The 14,028-nt window shown below is 34.6% G+C and overlaps 2 protein-coding genes across 2 annotated transcripts in view; one reads left to right on the top strand and one right to left on the bottom strand.

The window, feature by feature from the left end:
- Nucleotides 1-14,028, bottom strand: part of PPAT (phosphoribosyl pyrophosphate amidotransferase) — a 36,495-nt gene that overhangs the window by 5,491 nt on the left and 16,976 nt on the right. The window contains exons 2-8 of the mRNA XM_055340307.1: nucleotides 5,780-5,846; nucleotides 4,963-5,169; nucleotides 2,667-2,779; nucleotides 2,424-2,569; nucleotides 1,805-1,877; nucleotides 1,153-1,304; nucleotides 614-741 (exon numbers count right to left, since the gene is read on the bottom strand). Coding sequence (XP_055196282.1) covers nucleotides 614-741; nucleotides 1,153-1,304; nucleotides 1,805-1,877; nucleotides 2,424-2,569; nucleotides 2,667-2,779; nucleotides 4,963-5,169; nucleotides 5,780-5,846 — 886 coding nt within the window. The remainder of the gene's footprint in view (nucleotides 1-613; nucleotides 742-1,152; nucleotides 1,305-1,804; nucleotides 1,878-2,423; nucleotides 2,570-2,666; nucleotides 2,780-4,962; nucleotides 5,170-5,779; nucleotides 5,847-14,028) is intronic.
- PAICS (phosphoribosylaminoimidazole carboxylase and phosphoribosylaminoimidazolesuccinocarboxamide synthase) overlaps nucleotides 7,031-14,028 on the top strand; it is a 51,919-nt gene continuing 44,921 nt past the window's right edge. The window contains exon 1 of the mRNA XM_055340280.1: nucleotides 7,031-7,840. Coding sequence (XP_055196255.1) covers nucleotides 7,459-7,840 — 382 coding nt within the window. The 5' untranslated portion in view covers nucleotides 7,031-7,458. The remainder of the gene's footprint in view (nucleotides 7,841-14,028) is intronic.

Genomic DNA, 14,028 nt, shown 5'->3' with positions numbered 1-14,028 from the left:
TGAATGCTGAGTAGGACTCCCCAAGATCACTACAGTTATGTAATCTAAGTGCATATGAAAAATGAAATTAAGCATAGTACTAAAAACATCACATAAAAAAAGAATTAAAAAAGGCGTGCCTGGGTGGCGCAGTCAACCAATGGGCATTTGATCTCAGCTCAGGTCTTAATCTCAGGGTTGTGAATTCAAGCCCCGTGGTAAGCTCCACACTGGGCATGGAGCCCACTTTAAATAAATAAATAAATAAATTTTAAAACATTACACAAAATGAATATAAATGGCTTTATTATCACCCATACTAAATAGGGCACAGATATACCTGTGGTTACTGAGGGCACTTCATGAAATAGATTTTAATAATAAGTAATTATTACCACTAAATTATATATATTCAGGATGTTATCTTTTTAAATGAAGGGGATCATGCTGCTAATCTTTGGGTGGACTCCACTAAAACAGCACCACTGAATGAAAAGGCTGGAAAAGTAACTCTTGTAAAGGATCCAACATTTTCTTTTTCCTTGTCATATATTGATAAGTTTCTTGTTATATATACAAGGATTTCTAACGTCAGTGCTACAAGAACATTTCCCTGCATGTCAAGAGAAAATACCTTTCCTGCATAACCAAGAGCAGCAGGTGTAGCAGATTCCGGAACAGTGCTAACCAAATCTGCATCCACAGGTGCTTCAATTGCCAGCTGCTGACCACAACGATACCTTACTGTGTAAACCATTTGGTCTGGAATGTTTGGAAAAGGAAATGGATTATTTTTACTTAACATGATACTATTATTCTAAGAAAATTAGCTTGTTAGATCACTATACACTGAGTATAAAAAGTAAAGTAAAACATATAAAACAACTAAAGTAATAAAGTGGGGCATTCACTATTCCAAAAAAACCCAAAACCAAACCAAAAAAACAACTGGCCTTAATACACATCTGAAATCATAATCTTTACTCCTAAAAGGAAAACAAAATTTAGGACTCAAATGAATGCAAATATACTGACCATCTGACTTGTAGGTTTAGTCCCATATCCACAACATATAGCAATGTGCCTCCAAAGAGGTAAGCCTTTAAACCAAGACTGCCACATTTTAGTGAGATAAATGACACTTATATAAACAGTTAAAGATATTTTATTTACCTTCAAATATACTATCTGGTCTTGCAAAATAAACATATTCAAAGATACAAAAAGCCATCGGGTTTCCTTCAGACCTTGGTATAATATCAAGAGTTTGGACACTACGTTTTGTTATTTCCACAATTTCTCCAGGCAAGACTTCACGGTAGTATCTTGGGAAACAGTGTTAAAGAAAGAAGACTTAACTACGAAATACACACAGAGTCCCTTCCCTTATAAAGGAAAAGTGATTCAGTTTAAGAGATAGCTTAATAAACAAGTAATATTCCTCCAGCAATAAATCTAGTATGTATATATATTACCCCTAAATTCTAATTCTGAATAAAAAAAAAGCCCTAAGTTTTACTGAGTTTTAGAAGTTAAAGAGAACATTTTTATTCTTGCTTAAATTTTTTTATCATAACTACTCCTTCTGGAGGAGATCTTCCTTTCTAAAATATGTCTCATGGTATTGTGAAAACAAGATGCCAGTTTCAGAATTAGAAGGTATCACTGGAGCATTAAAAGTCAGTGCAACTGCTAAATACAATGTACAAAAGAAACTGTATTTATGGATGTGTCTTCTTACAGACAACAGAAAGAAAATTTTTATGTAAAACATTTTTTTTACTGATGTGGAAAAAGTAAGTATGTTGAGTGGAACAAAACTTACTTTGCGCCAATTGATAAAAAGCTACAAGATTCTGAAGATACCACCCATCCTTCTGTTTCTGAAGACTTTTTCTCTGTAAATCACAAGGCAATATAGTTAAGGATTCAAGAAATTTTACAAGAGACTACCTATTTCAAAAGAACAGTTAACACAAAATAAATTTAAAAAATTCTATGACTTTAAGAGCATATGGATCTAACTACCTAGAATTTAAATAAGTTTGAAAAGAAAAAAAAAGCCTTTGATCTTCATTTGACTCGAGCCAAGATAAAATTAATGATACCAAAATTTTTTCAAAATCTGATTTTACAGCTCAAATAGACATCAAATAAGTCAAAAAGAAAATCACTGAAGTCATACTATGATCAAATAAAAAAGCTGATCAAAGGATATGAATAGGTAATTCAGACAAGACAAAACAGGAATGTCTCATTAAATTTTTTAAAATGGCTCATACTCAAGAAAATATACCTTAAAAACTCTCATATTTTTCTTTTTTACTTAGTTCCTTCTCATTCATAAGCTTCCTTTATCTAATGAATTGAGGGCGTGCCAACAGTAGGACAATGACATGGAAAAGCACTATGAAATTATATTTCTTCTGAAGCATATTTATTACCTTTATCATTTATATCAGATACAGGAATAAGACTTCCAATGCATAGAGGACGATTTCCATAAGGATCTCGTACTGCATAAATAACATCTCTGTGCATTATAAGCAGGGAGTATGCTGTGGGTGCTTCCTTCATTAAATTCTTAATCCTAGAATTAAATAATTGAATGAGTAATTTCAGTTATAAACACATGCAAGGCAGCGCTCGTTACCAGAGCTGTGAGATTAACCTAGTTTTACAATTACCTTGCTACCCAATCTGGGGTACCATCTTGTTCCTGAGGAGGTGTATATGCCAGTAACTGGGTAATCATTTCGCTATCAGAACTTGTTGACAAACCAATACCATGCCGCAGAAGCTATTAAGAATGGAGAAAAGTGTAATCATTAGAGGGAAAGCTCCACCTGACCCTTCTTCACCCAACAGCCCACCATTATGCAAAAAGGTCAGGTATTGTGTGAATTTTCAGTTATGAAAATCCTGCACTCTACTAATGATGTGTATATAGTAATGAAGAATCACTGCTGGAGACAATGGGAAGAAGTTTCTGAAGATTTTGTGATTTTCTTTTTTTTAAAAGATTTTATTTATTTATATGAAAGACAACAAGAGAGCACAAGCAGGGGGAAAGGCAGAAGAAGGAGAAGCAGACTCCCCGATAAGCAGGGAGCCCTATGTGGGACTCGATGCCAGTACCCTGGGATCATGACCTGAGCTAAAAAGGCAGACGCTTACCTGACTGAGCCCCTCTCTGAAGGTTTTTAAGCAAGGAAAAAGTGTTCTAGGAAGCATATAGAATAGCTTTTGAAAACTAAGTTTGAAGGAACGTAGACCTGCAATAAAGGTGGGGGGGTAGTAGAGAAGGCACAAGAATTTGGAATTGTGATTCTAACATTTTAAGCCCTTGACAATCCTAATAGGACACATTCCCTTAAAAGTAGCACACTACAGTGGGGCCTCTCAAGCCAGGTTTATCGGTGGTAGTGCTGGTGGCTACCCACCTCCACTGATCATCACTTATAGAACAGAGGAAAGGAATTAGCCATACTGAACAATTAAACACATAAGATGTAATACAATTGGTTGAGCACTCTCCTGATGATTTTAAGGTTCTGAGCAAGACTGCCCAGGATAAGAACATCCCCATTTAGATGTACAGGCTGAGTTTAAACTCATACTATAGAACATTTTTAGTAAACAGCTAAATACGTAGAAGTAAAATCCGGCATCTAGGTAAGGGGTTATGTCTACAAAGAATGAGCTAGGTATTGTTCAGAATTGAACTTTTAATGGTTACTCTAAGTGTCATCACTTGTTTTTTTTTTTTTTTTTTTTTTTTAGTAATTTTCACTTCACGTTTATACTTTTTCTGATTGTATAAATTAAAAAATTCTCTTTTCACTTGGGGGAAGAAAAAGATTTCAATATCATTATAATACCAGAGCCTAAGAAAAGGGCAGAAGAAAGCTCTGGGAAATAACTAAAGCTAGAATTGAAAATAAAAGGATAATGAGTGGTATGGAAGCATGGTTCTAAATATATTTTCACCCACTAAAATTCACCATTGTTTGACTTCTCTCACTACTTATCCCATATAAAATGCCTGGTTCTAGAATGCTAAGGAGATAATTGTGTGTATATGTGTGGTAGAACCATCCTGTTAATGAATACCACCTGAGATTTTTTTTTTTATTTGCAAGGTTACCAGATCAAGATTATCAGAATCCAGTGAACCAAAAGAAATTTGGCATCAATAAATGAATGGCAAGAATGGAAAATTAAGCTATCAGAAATATAAAGATACGAAGTAATTAAAAAAAAAAAGATGACATGATGACAAATAAAGGTATAGGCACAAAGTAACACAGAATGCTCCAAATAACATACTATGAACAAAAGAGAACATAATTAAACTCTTTTGCCCTTCCCAAGTGGTTTCCTATAATTGTTTCCAAATTATTTTTTCTTGTATTTGTTATCTTCAAGTTTATATATTCCATTTTCTTCTTATGCTTTGAACATAAGGACAAAGCTGAAGGGTTACGACGAGTCAATAAACCCTAAGTTTTCTGTTTCTTTTCTTTCTTTTATTTTTTTATTTATCTATTCATGAGAGGCACAAAGAGGCAGAGACACACACAGATAGAGGGAGATGCAGGCTCCCTGCAGGGAGCCCAATCCTGGGACTCCAGGATCACACCCTGGGCTGAAGGCAGACGCTCAACCGCTGAGCCACCCAGGCATCCCAAATTTTTCTGTTTCTAAAGACAACCATAAATTAACTTTTCCAAATCTCCAAAGCAGTACATGAGAATCACCTTATCCAGACTGACCACCCTTCCAACCCCAGACTCTGGGGTGGTATTTCAGAGTCTGTAATTTTAACAAATACTTCAGGTAATTCTAACACAGTTGTCCTTTGTTATGTAACAAAGGTGTTATGTAACAGGTGGCAACAATTAGAAAATATCCTGCACCAAGATCCCCGAAAAATTCATTTCATTAATTTATCCTAATGAAAAAATGCACTTAAAAACTTACCTTTTTCCTTAATTGAGCAGCATTTACCAATTCGCCATTATGTGCCACAGCTATTTTCCCATGAAGTGTTTCAACAACAAAGGGCTGGCAATTTTCTAATTCACAGTTTCCTGTAGTGGCGTATCTTGTGTGTCCGATTCCAAGGTTTGAAATATATAATTTCTTCAAATTGTCTTGAGTAAAGACATGATTTACAAGACCCATTCCCTTGCAAAGTCAAAGTAAAAACTTATCTTAGCAAAAAAAAAAACCACAACAGACTTGTGGCCCTAGTGAGCAAAGGCATTTATAAGCTTCTGCTCAGGCAATCCCAAATTAGACAATGCACTTCACTTAATTCCCTTGTGCTCCAAATTCTAGTCTTAAATAAAGACTAACCTAATTTTAAAAACCATAAAACCTCTTTTTGGGAAAAAATTTGGGGTGAAATTCACATAACATACAATTAACCATTTTAAGGTAAACAATTAAATAGCATTTAATACATTCATAATGTTGAAGTGCTTGTTTTATGAGATACTTTTCATTAAAACATTGAAGAACAGATGTACTAAATACAATTTGTCAAATATAATCAATTGCATTTTAAAAATTCAAAGCATGTTAAAATATTTAAGTAACTGGCCTGTTTCAAGGAGTCAGTCTAGCAAACTATCGGGTGAAAAGAAATGCACTCTCATATGACAAACTGAAATGGCTGATCCAGAGTATGACTTTTAGATGCATATTATTCAAATTTCCTTCCCCCACCAACATACTAGTTATCATCTAGCTATTGTTATCGTTATTATTGACATTTCATTATGTTCAAATATACCTTGTGTGTTTTGAATGTTGGTACTGAATTCCCATCGCTGGTCACAATACCAGCACTCTCCTGACCCCTGTGAATATAAAAAGGCATCAACTGTTAAATTTAAATTTACCACACTGATAAGCTTCTTTATGAAGCATTACTTTTCTCAAGAGCCACCAGGAGGTGACAACACATTACATGCTAGTGCTACTTCTATTCATGATGATAGGACTAGCAATAGCAGCAGGTAATACTGAGTTCTAACTAACATGCCAGGCACTGTCCTAAGCATTTACACGAATGATCTAACTTATTACACTCTCACAACAATCTTTTGAAATAGATACTATGATTGTTATTCCCATTTTACAGATAAGGACACTAAAGAAACAGAAGTTAAGTAACTTGCCAAATGTCAAACAGAAAGTGGTAGCATAGCCAGGATGAGAACATAATCTGAGGCTAGAGAACTTGAGCTTCTGATACTATGTGACCTCTAAATGAAGTTGAGTATGTAGATAAAAATGTAAATCTCCAAATAAATTAGCAGGTAAAATGCTTAGTTGTGGGTAGTAGAATCATGAACAAAATTCATTTATTTTTGAGGTTTTTGCTTTGCTTTTCTGCACTTACCACTTTTTTTTCCCCAACAAGTATCTATCACTTTAGTTACCCCACACACACACACACACACACACACACACACACACACACACAAATAAATGCTGCTTCTAAAAACCCTAAGCTGATCAGGTACTTGTATTTCATTTCCTATGTCAGTATTTTTAGGTGACGAAATAGAGAAGAAAGCAAAAGCTAAGTTAGAGGTAGCATAACACACAATATGACTTCAGGGGATCTGTACTACTGTGGAGTATCAAGTGATAAAGGTTCCAAATGTTCCACAATTTTCAGTAGTTCTGAACAAATGCTACAAATATTAAATGTTTATTAGCAAATTTTTGTTCCAAAGTATATCAGGGTAGAAATAAAAAGTAAACCTCTAATATATGTATGTATGCATTAAAATTGATATATTGACTTATTTGGCAAACTGGATCTTTTTCTAAATTACACACTGTAGTTGTTTTTTGGGCATTTTAATAAGAAAAACTACATTAAGTATACCAGCAAAGCAAAAATCTAAAAACATTATAAATTTACTAAATTATCAATACATTATATAAATATGCATAACACTATACACCCTACACATCTGAATCATTTGTGACATAGGATTTCTTTAGTGAAATGATGTGGTCTTTACTGTTAGCCTATGCTAGAAGACAAAATGATTTGTATTAGAGGGGGAAAAAAATCAGTGTTAGCTATAAATCTTAGGGCAGAAAGAACCTCTGCTAACCACTTCTAAATTAATTTCTAAAAAATCAACAATCTTTGGTAAACTAGAGTAAATTATGTAAGAAAAGAAATTTAAAAACGGTTTTCCCTCCTGTTCATCTCAAGGTAATTTTCCCTTAAGCTGAAATGAAAAACGTTAGGAATCATTTAGGTCTAGGCTTCTTTAATCACAAAGCCTGCTTATTTGGCAGTTTCTCAAGTTACTCCCCTCAGGCAGCTTGAGCCAGTTAAACTAGATCTTTTCAGCTCTTTGGAGCTTATTGACAACCAGCCGTCTGGTTTCCTAGGAAACAAAACCTTGGCTAGAAATAGTGAATCATTTCCAGGTCACTTTCAACATGGAGAGTGGAGCAGGAAAGCACTGGACTGAAGAAGAGGTTAAAGCTTTGCTAAGTGTCTGGGCAGAAAAAAATATACGAAAACAACTTTATGGAACACTAAGAAATAAAGGAATATTTATTTACATTGCTAAAAGGCTGCAAGCACTAGGAGTATACAGAGATTGGAAACAGTGCCGGGCAAAGTACAAAAATCTCAAATATGAATACAGAACAGTTAAATATGCTCATAACTCTGGAGACAGCTCTAAAACTATGAAGTTCTTCCATGATTTGGATGCGATCCTGCAGTATGAACCTGCCACACAATTAACAGAGGAAGATGCAAATGGCAGGTGCCTGGCAACGCTGAGCCAAAGTACAGCTTCAGAGACCACTGAAGGTAAAAAGAAAAAGTAGCATTATTTTGTTTTTACCTAACAAACTATAAGAGTACAGGATTTCTGAGTCCATATGATAAAACATAGTCTGGAATATCATGTTGAGAAAAACAACTGGCCTGTTATGCTATTTTGCACAAGGTAAAAATTTTTAAAAGATTAAATACCTCCACTTTTTAAATCTGTGATACTGAAAAACACATTAAAATAACATTAACCCCTTAAAAAAGGTAATAGCATTAACCACTAACGCCAACTGCTCCTTAAGCATGCCTGGTATGTTTTTTGGAAAATGGATTGGGTTTTGAAAATATTTTAGATCTAAAAAAATTTCTAAGAGTGGCAAAAGGGAAAAAAACCAATACATTTCTCCACTGTTACTTCTCCACATCTCCAAACAAGACAGAACTTTCTGCTCTGTATTTATGTTCCCATTTTCTTAATTTATCAATAAAAGCACTGAAATACTAGGAACTAATAAATTCTTCATTACTCATTTGGAAGAAAGCTCCATTTTAACAATAAGCAAAACAAAAACAGATTGGCTAGATTAAATGATTTATGATTAAATGATTCAGATATTAAAATAAGGTTCTTGACCTGCTGTGTGGTTTTTTTTTTTTTTTTTTTTTTTTTACCTGCTGTGTTGTTAAGCCTGAACTATTTACATAGAATTTGCTAGGTCCGTATCACTAATGTATCACTAGGGAAAGCTGGAAAAACAGTGGCAATAAGGAGATTTCTCCCATAGCCAAAGTCTTTACAGATGCTATTTTAAGAACAGAGTTGTTCAATTCAATTCAAAATCTCTGAATACCTACTGCCTGCAAAGTGCTGAGCTATATGCTCATGCAGTCAGTGATGTGTAGTCTCAGAAAGGAGGACACAATGAATAAATGTAACAGCCAGAAGAAAATGGTTACAGTGGTAGAATAAAGATACCAAATGAGAAAGGGAAGTAACATGATAGAAGTTAAAGCTCGGTTAATGAGGTTACTCTGAACTTCGAGTTTATAAAGCTCAATAATAAATCATAGTGTCCACTCCACTTAACATACTTCCTTTACATTTCTGATACCAAATTCTGAGGAAGCTTTGCAGTTATTCTCAAGTTAAATAGCAGTAACATTATTTTATTCAATTAATCATCCTGCACTCTCCATTATTTGAATGCTTTTAATATTGATTAATGATAAGTAAATCACACAGCTTCTGAAAAGCTTTGGTTTTAACCATAGGATGGTATTGGTATAATGAAGATGTGGGTGCTCTGTCTTCACTTTTTTTTTGCCACTTTTGTGTCTTTGTGTCTCTGTGTCTCCTCCACTCCTCCCCCCTCCTACCCACCCCCTGTGCACATCTGTTTCTGTCTTTCTCGTCTGTGTGTGTGTGTCTATTCTCCACTTAACAGGATTTCCTTCTAATTTAGATACCCCCTTGGCTCCAAATTCCCCACTTTCACTTATAAGCAGAGGGCCCATAATTACCACTTAACCTTAGGGTATGTTTAAGGTATCTCAAACCCCAAATTCTAAAACTATACTCTTCTTCATTCAGGACTGATCCTCCTACAAATTACTTCCACCTTACTATCACTGTATGTCCAGTCACTTACAGAAACATTTGAGATGCCTTTGACCTTTGGTCAGTCACTAAGTCCTCAAAAAAAAAAAAAAAATCTACTGACATGTTTCATAAGTTTTTCTCTGTTCCATTCTCATTACCACCATGCAGAACTTCATCTATCACATGGAATGTAAGATAACCTCTTAACTGGTCTCCCTACTTTTCAGTCCCTTCCCACAGATCATCCACAATGCCACTGGTTGTTGTTCTTTAAACTTTTTAAATTATACAATTATAAGCACATTAGCATTCTGTTTACTTTTATTTTTTTAAAGAATTTATTCATTCATGAGAGAGACACACACACACACAGGCAGAGACACAGGCAGAGGGAGAAGCAGGCCCCCTGCAGGGAGCCCGATGTGGGACTCATCCATTTGGGACTCGATCCCGGGGCCTCCAGGATCACGCCCCGGGCCAAAGGCGGCGCTAAACCGCTGAGCCACCTGGGCTGCCCCATTCTGTTTACTTTAGTAATAATCCTTGTATTATACCCAGAATTAATTATAATTCAGGATTAAATATACTTAATGATTCCATAATTTTTAAGTGAGTGCATATCAGAGTTTATTTTGGCCCCCTAGAGAAATGTGCTACAATCAATACCTTTTGTCCATATTTAACATTACTACTTTAGGAGAGACTATCAGAAGTTCAGTTATTGGTCAGAAAGGGTATGATTACTTTGAAACACTTAAAAAAAAAAAAAACCTGCTTTCCAAAAGAATTGTTTTTTATTAATAGTGAGACTGTTCCTTTTATAGAGAACCTTGTCATATCAGATCATAGGGAGGGGTTAAAGTGGGAGAGAGACTTTCCTAATTTAACAAATAATAAAGTGTGCTAATTCAGTAACTTTTATTTTGTATTTGTCTAATTACTAGTGATATGGAACAGTTTTCTATATATTTTACAAAAAACTGGTCATGTCAACTGAGGTCTTAGAAATTGCATGATCCCTTTTGCCTTACAATTTTGATTGATTTTTATTTGACCTATAGAATCCAAGTTTTTAATGCAATCAAACAGTCTTTTCTAAGGCTTAGAAAGCGCTCCTTTCTCCAGGTCTGATTCATTTATAATGTCTTCTGGTTTTTCTATGGCGGAACCAGCAAAATTTTTATTGGTGAAGGGAAGAAAATGAATGTGCCTTTTCCACTGTTGGGATCAACCTCATGCAAGTGGTAAGGACAGAGGATCTGGTTCCTTCCGTTAGGCAGCAGGTAGTCTGACTAAGCCTTGGCAAAGAACTCAAATACAAACTCTTAAGAGACTTCATGTTCTGGAAATTATAATCATCCTCAACCTCAGAATACCTTTGACCTGCTGCCGCAGAATCATTCCTTCAGTGACCAAATTTCCACTCTATTTCCCTCCTTTTGATACAGATGCAGAGATAATGAGTTAAGAGTTTCAGTTTAAAACCTCCAGCACATGCATGAGGCTCCTTCATATAATTTTGGGATCAATCTAAGAAAAAATTACACCTGAAACAGCTGAGAAGAAAGCTTTTCTTTTTTACTCTGACCTGTATGTTTAGCATCGGCTATTTTCAACAAACATAAAACTAGGAGAAAAACAAACAAACATAAAAGTAGGCCCTAAATCAGATAATAGAATAGCAAACTCTCCCCTCTTTCCTTACTGTTCTCATCATGAAGCTCACATGTTAAATTAACCAGTATATCATATTTTCTTTTTTATATATATTTTCTTAAAGAGAATTCTTAAATAAAAATTCCTATGTAACCACAGACTTTAATTTTCCATATTCCCATCTACATGACATTTGAAAACAGTAGTACCTCCCTTATTTTTCATGTTATTCTATTTTAAAATAGAAATCCCTAATATAATCTTTAATATGATATGACAAACATTTCTTTTCTTGTTTTTTTAAGATTTTTTTTTTTAATTTATTCAGAGAGACAGAGAGAGAGAGAGAGAGAGAGAGAGGCAGAGACACAAGCAGAGGGAGAAGCAGTCTTCACGAAGGGAGCCTGACGCGGGACTCAGATCCTGGGTCTCCAGGATCACACCCCGGGCTGCAGGTGGCGCTAAACTGCTGTGCCACCAGGGCTGCCCCTTTACTTACTTTTTAATGGAATGCCTCCAAATAGTGAATTCTAATTTTAAATGTTCATGCCATTGAAATCATAACTAACATTTGCTCTCCTAATGTAAAGTAAAATAGAATGGTATTTGTTACTCAGTAAAACAATATTGAAAAAACATGGAAATGATAGATGAATAACTCTCTGATTCAGAAAAGTTACAAAAAAGTAATCAAAACCTACTTAACTACCCTATCTCATGATCAGTTTCAGCCTCGTTATAATTATGATTCATCTTCACATGTGCCAACTGAATCCAAAATTCTATATGCTGGGTTCCTTTGAAAGATATATTTTAGTTTTTCCTATTACCCTCCTCATTTGATTACTTTAAAAGTAGTCTGTGCCTCATTTTATAAAAAATAAAACCAGGAGGGATCCCTGGGTAGCACAGCGGTTTAGCGCCTGCCTTTGGCCCAGGGCGCGATCCTGGAGACCCGGGATCAAATCCCACGTCGGGCTCCCGGTGCATGGAGCCTGCTTCTCCCTCTGCCTGTGTCTCTGCCTCTCTCTCTCTCTCTCTCTCTGTGTGACTATCATAAAAAAATAAAACCAGGAGGTCAAGGGGGGGCCATTTTCATTTTTCAAGGTTGGCATGGTTCTTTTAAATGGCACATTCCTTGGTCCATTTAAGCATAACTTAGATAAATTTCTGGAAAGTTTAGTATGTACCAATTACATAATTATAAAAGATACATATAAATTTTAGCTATTTGACCATATAACAATTAAAGAAGATTTTCTGATTATCTCATGAAACCTCTGTCTTACATTGATTGCTACTATCATTTATCAAGTGCCTGTTATGTTAAAGTACCTAAAGCACAAAATAATGAAGACACCTCACTTTTTTTTTTTTTTTTTAAAGAGAGAGCATGAGCATGAGGAGGGGTCAGGAGAGGCAGAGACAGAGATAGACAGAGAGAGAATCTTAAGCAGGCTCCATGTTCAGCACAGAGCCCAGCCCAAGACTTGATCTCATGATCCTGAGATCATAATCTGAGTCAAAATCAAAAATCAGAAACTTAACTACCCAGGCACCCCAAGAAAAATCTTCATTTATTTTTTTATTTTTATTTTTTTAAATCTCCATTTAAAAAATATAATTCATTGAATACGAACCACAATCATCTCTAGAAACATAAAATTAGCAAATAAATCTAGTGGAAGTTCAAAATTAACCATGTGAATGGAAGAAATTAAATTTTTCTGTATTATAAATACAAATTTAAACTATTTTATACCATTTTATTACAATCTATGTTTAACACAAATTTATAATCCTTCATTTGATCAAGTTCAGTTCAAGCTATTAGCATTCTCAGTCATATTAATTCAATTTTTATCTTCCTTAGAACTTATTCTAAAAGGAATTCTGTTCTCTTTCTAGGTAAAATATCAGTTACATTAGAAGATAAGGAAGATATCTCAGGAAATCCTTTACTTTTGGTTTCTCATATCAGACCAATGGAACTAGGTACAGTATTGTGAATCAAAAAATACAATGAAACTGATCAAATTCCAAATTGGAAAGTTAGGTTGGTTTCTGAGAAAATGGCTGATTTTCCGGATAAAAACACTTAGGATTATCTTGTTTCCCCCCCACCACCACTTTTTTTTTTTTTTTTACCAGTCTATACTAAAAAAAAAAAAAAAAAAAAAACATTTCTAAAATAAATGATTTCTTTAACAAAATGTAAACTGCCTGTATTATTGGCCTTCAAATTCCCAACCTTTATTCTTTAAACATAATAGGGAATACAGTGGTCAAAATTATATATAATAGGTGCTTAATATTTAATGAACATGTCACTTTAGCACTCCTGAGGTCTAATACAAACAACTCTACAAATGAAAGTAAATAATATCAAATCAGTGAGGTCAGGGATGGTTTTATTCACCCAGAGTCCAAACAAATCACCATTTTGCTTCTAAATTTTTACTGAAGGTTGTTAATCCAAGTGGAAAAATAATGTGCCTCTTCCAACCCTTTACTCGTGAATAGTTTTGGTTCTCAGCCATGACTGCCCATTAGAACCACAAACTGGGGATGCAAGGTGGGGTGCAACAGCAAACTAGTGATTTACAAAAGCTCCCCAGCAGATACTGATATGTATCCAATGGAAATCACTAAATTAAGAGGAGATAAATTGCTCCCACCTATCCTATCACAAAACAAAAAACAAATAAAAATTACCTTTAATGAGCCATTTTCTAATTGTATTGCTTTCTACAAATAATACAAAATTACTCAACATTCACTATATACTGATATACATACCACATATCAAAGGAATGGGATGAAGAGTAAGAGAAATATAGAGAAAAAAGATGATCAAAATGTGACTAATTAAAAACACAACTTTTTTAAGGCCAGTCACTGTCATGGTAAGAAATAGACTCAGGTTCTGTATTTCATTTCCTCATTAGTTTCAGAGAAAAGCTAAGGT

This window comes from Nyctereutes procyonoides, unplaced genomic scaffold, assembly GCF_905146905.1.
Source record: "Nyctereutes procyonoides isolate TBG_1078 unplaced genomic scaffold, NYPRO_anot_genome, whole genome shotgun sequence".
In the NCBI taxonomy this organism is placed as follows: Eukaryota; Metazoa; Chordata; class Mammalia; order Carnivora; family Canidae; genus Nyctereutes; species Nyctereutes procyonoides.
This window is presented reverse-complemented; position numbering and strand designations above follow the sequence as displayed.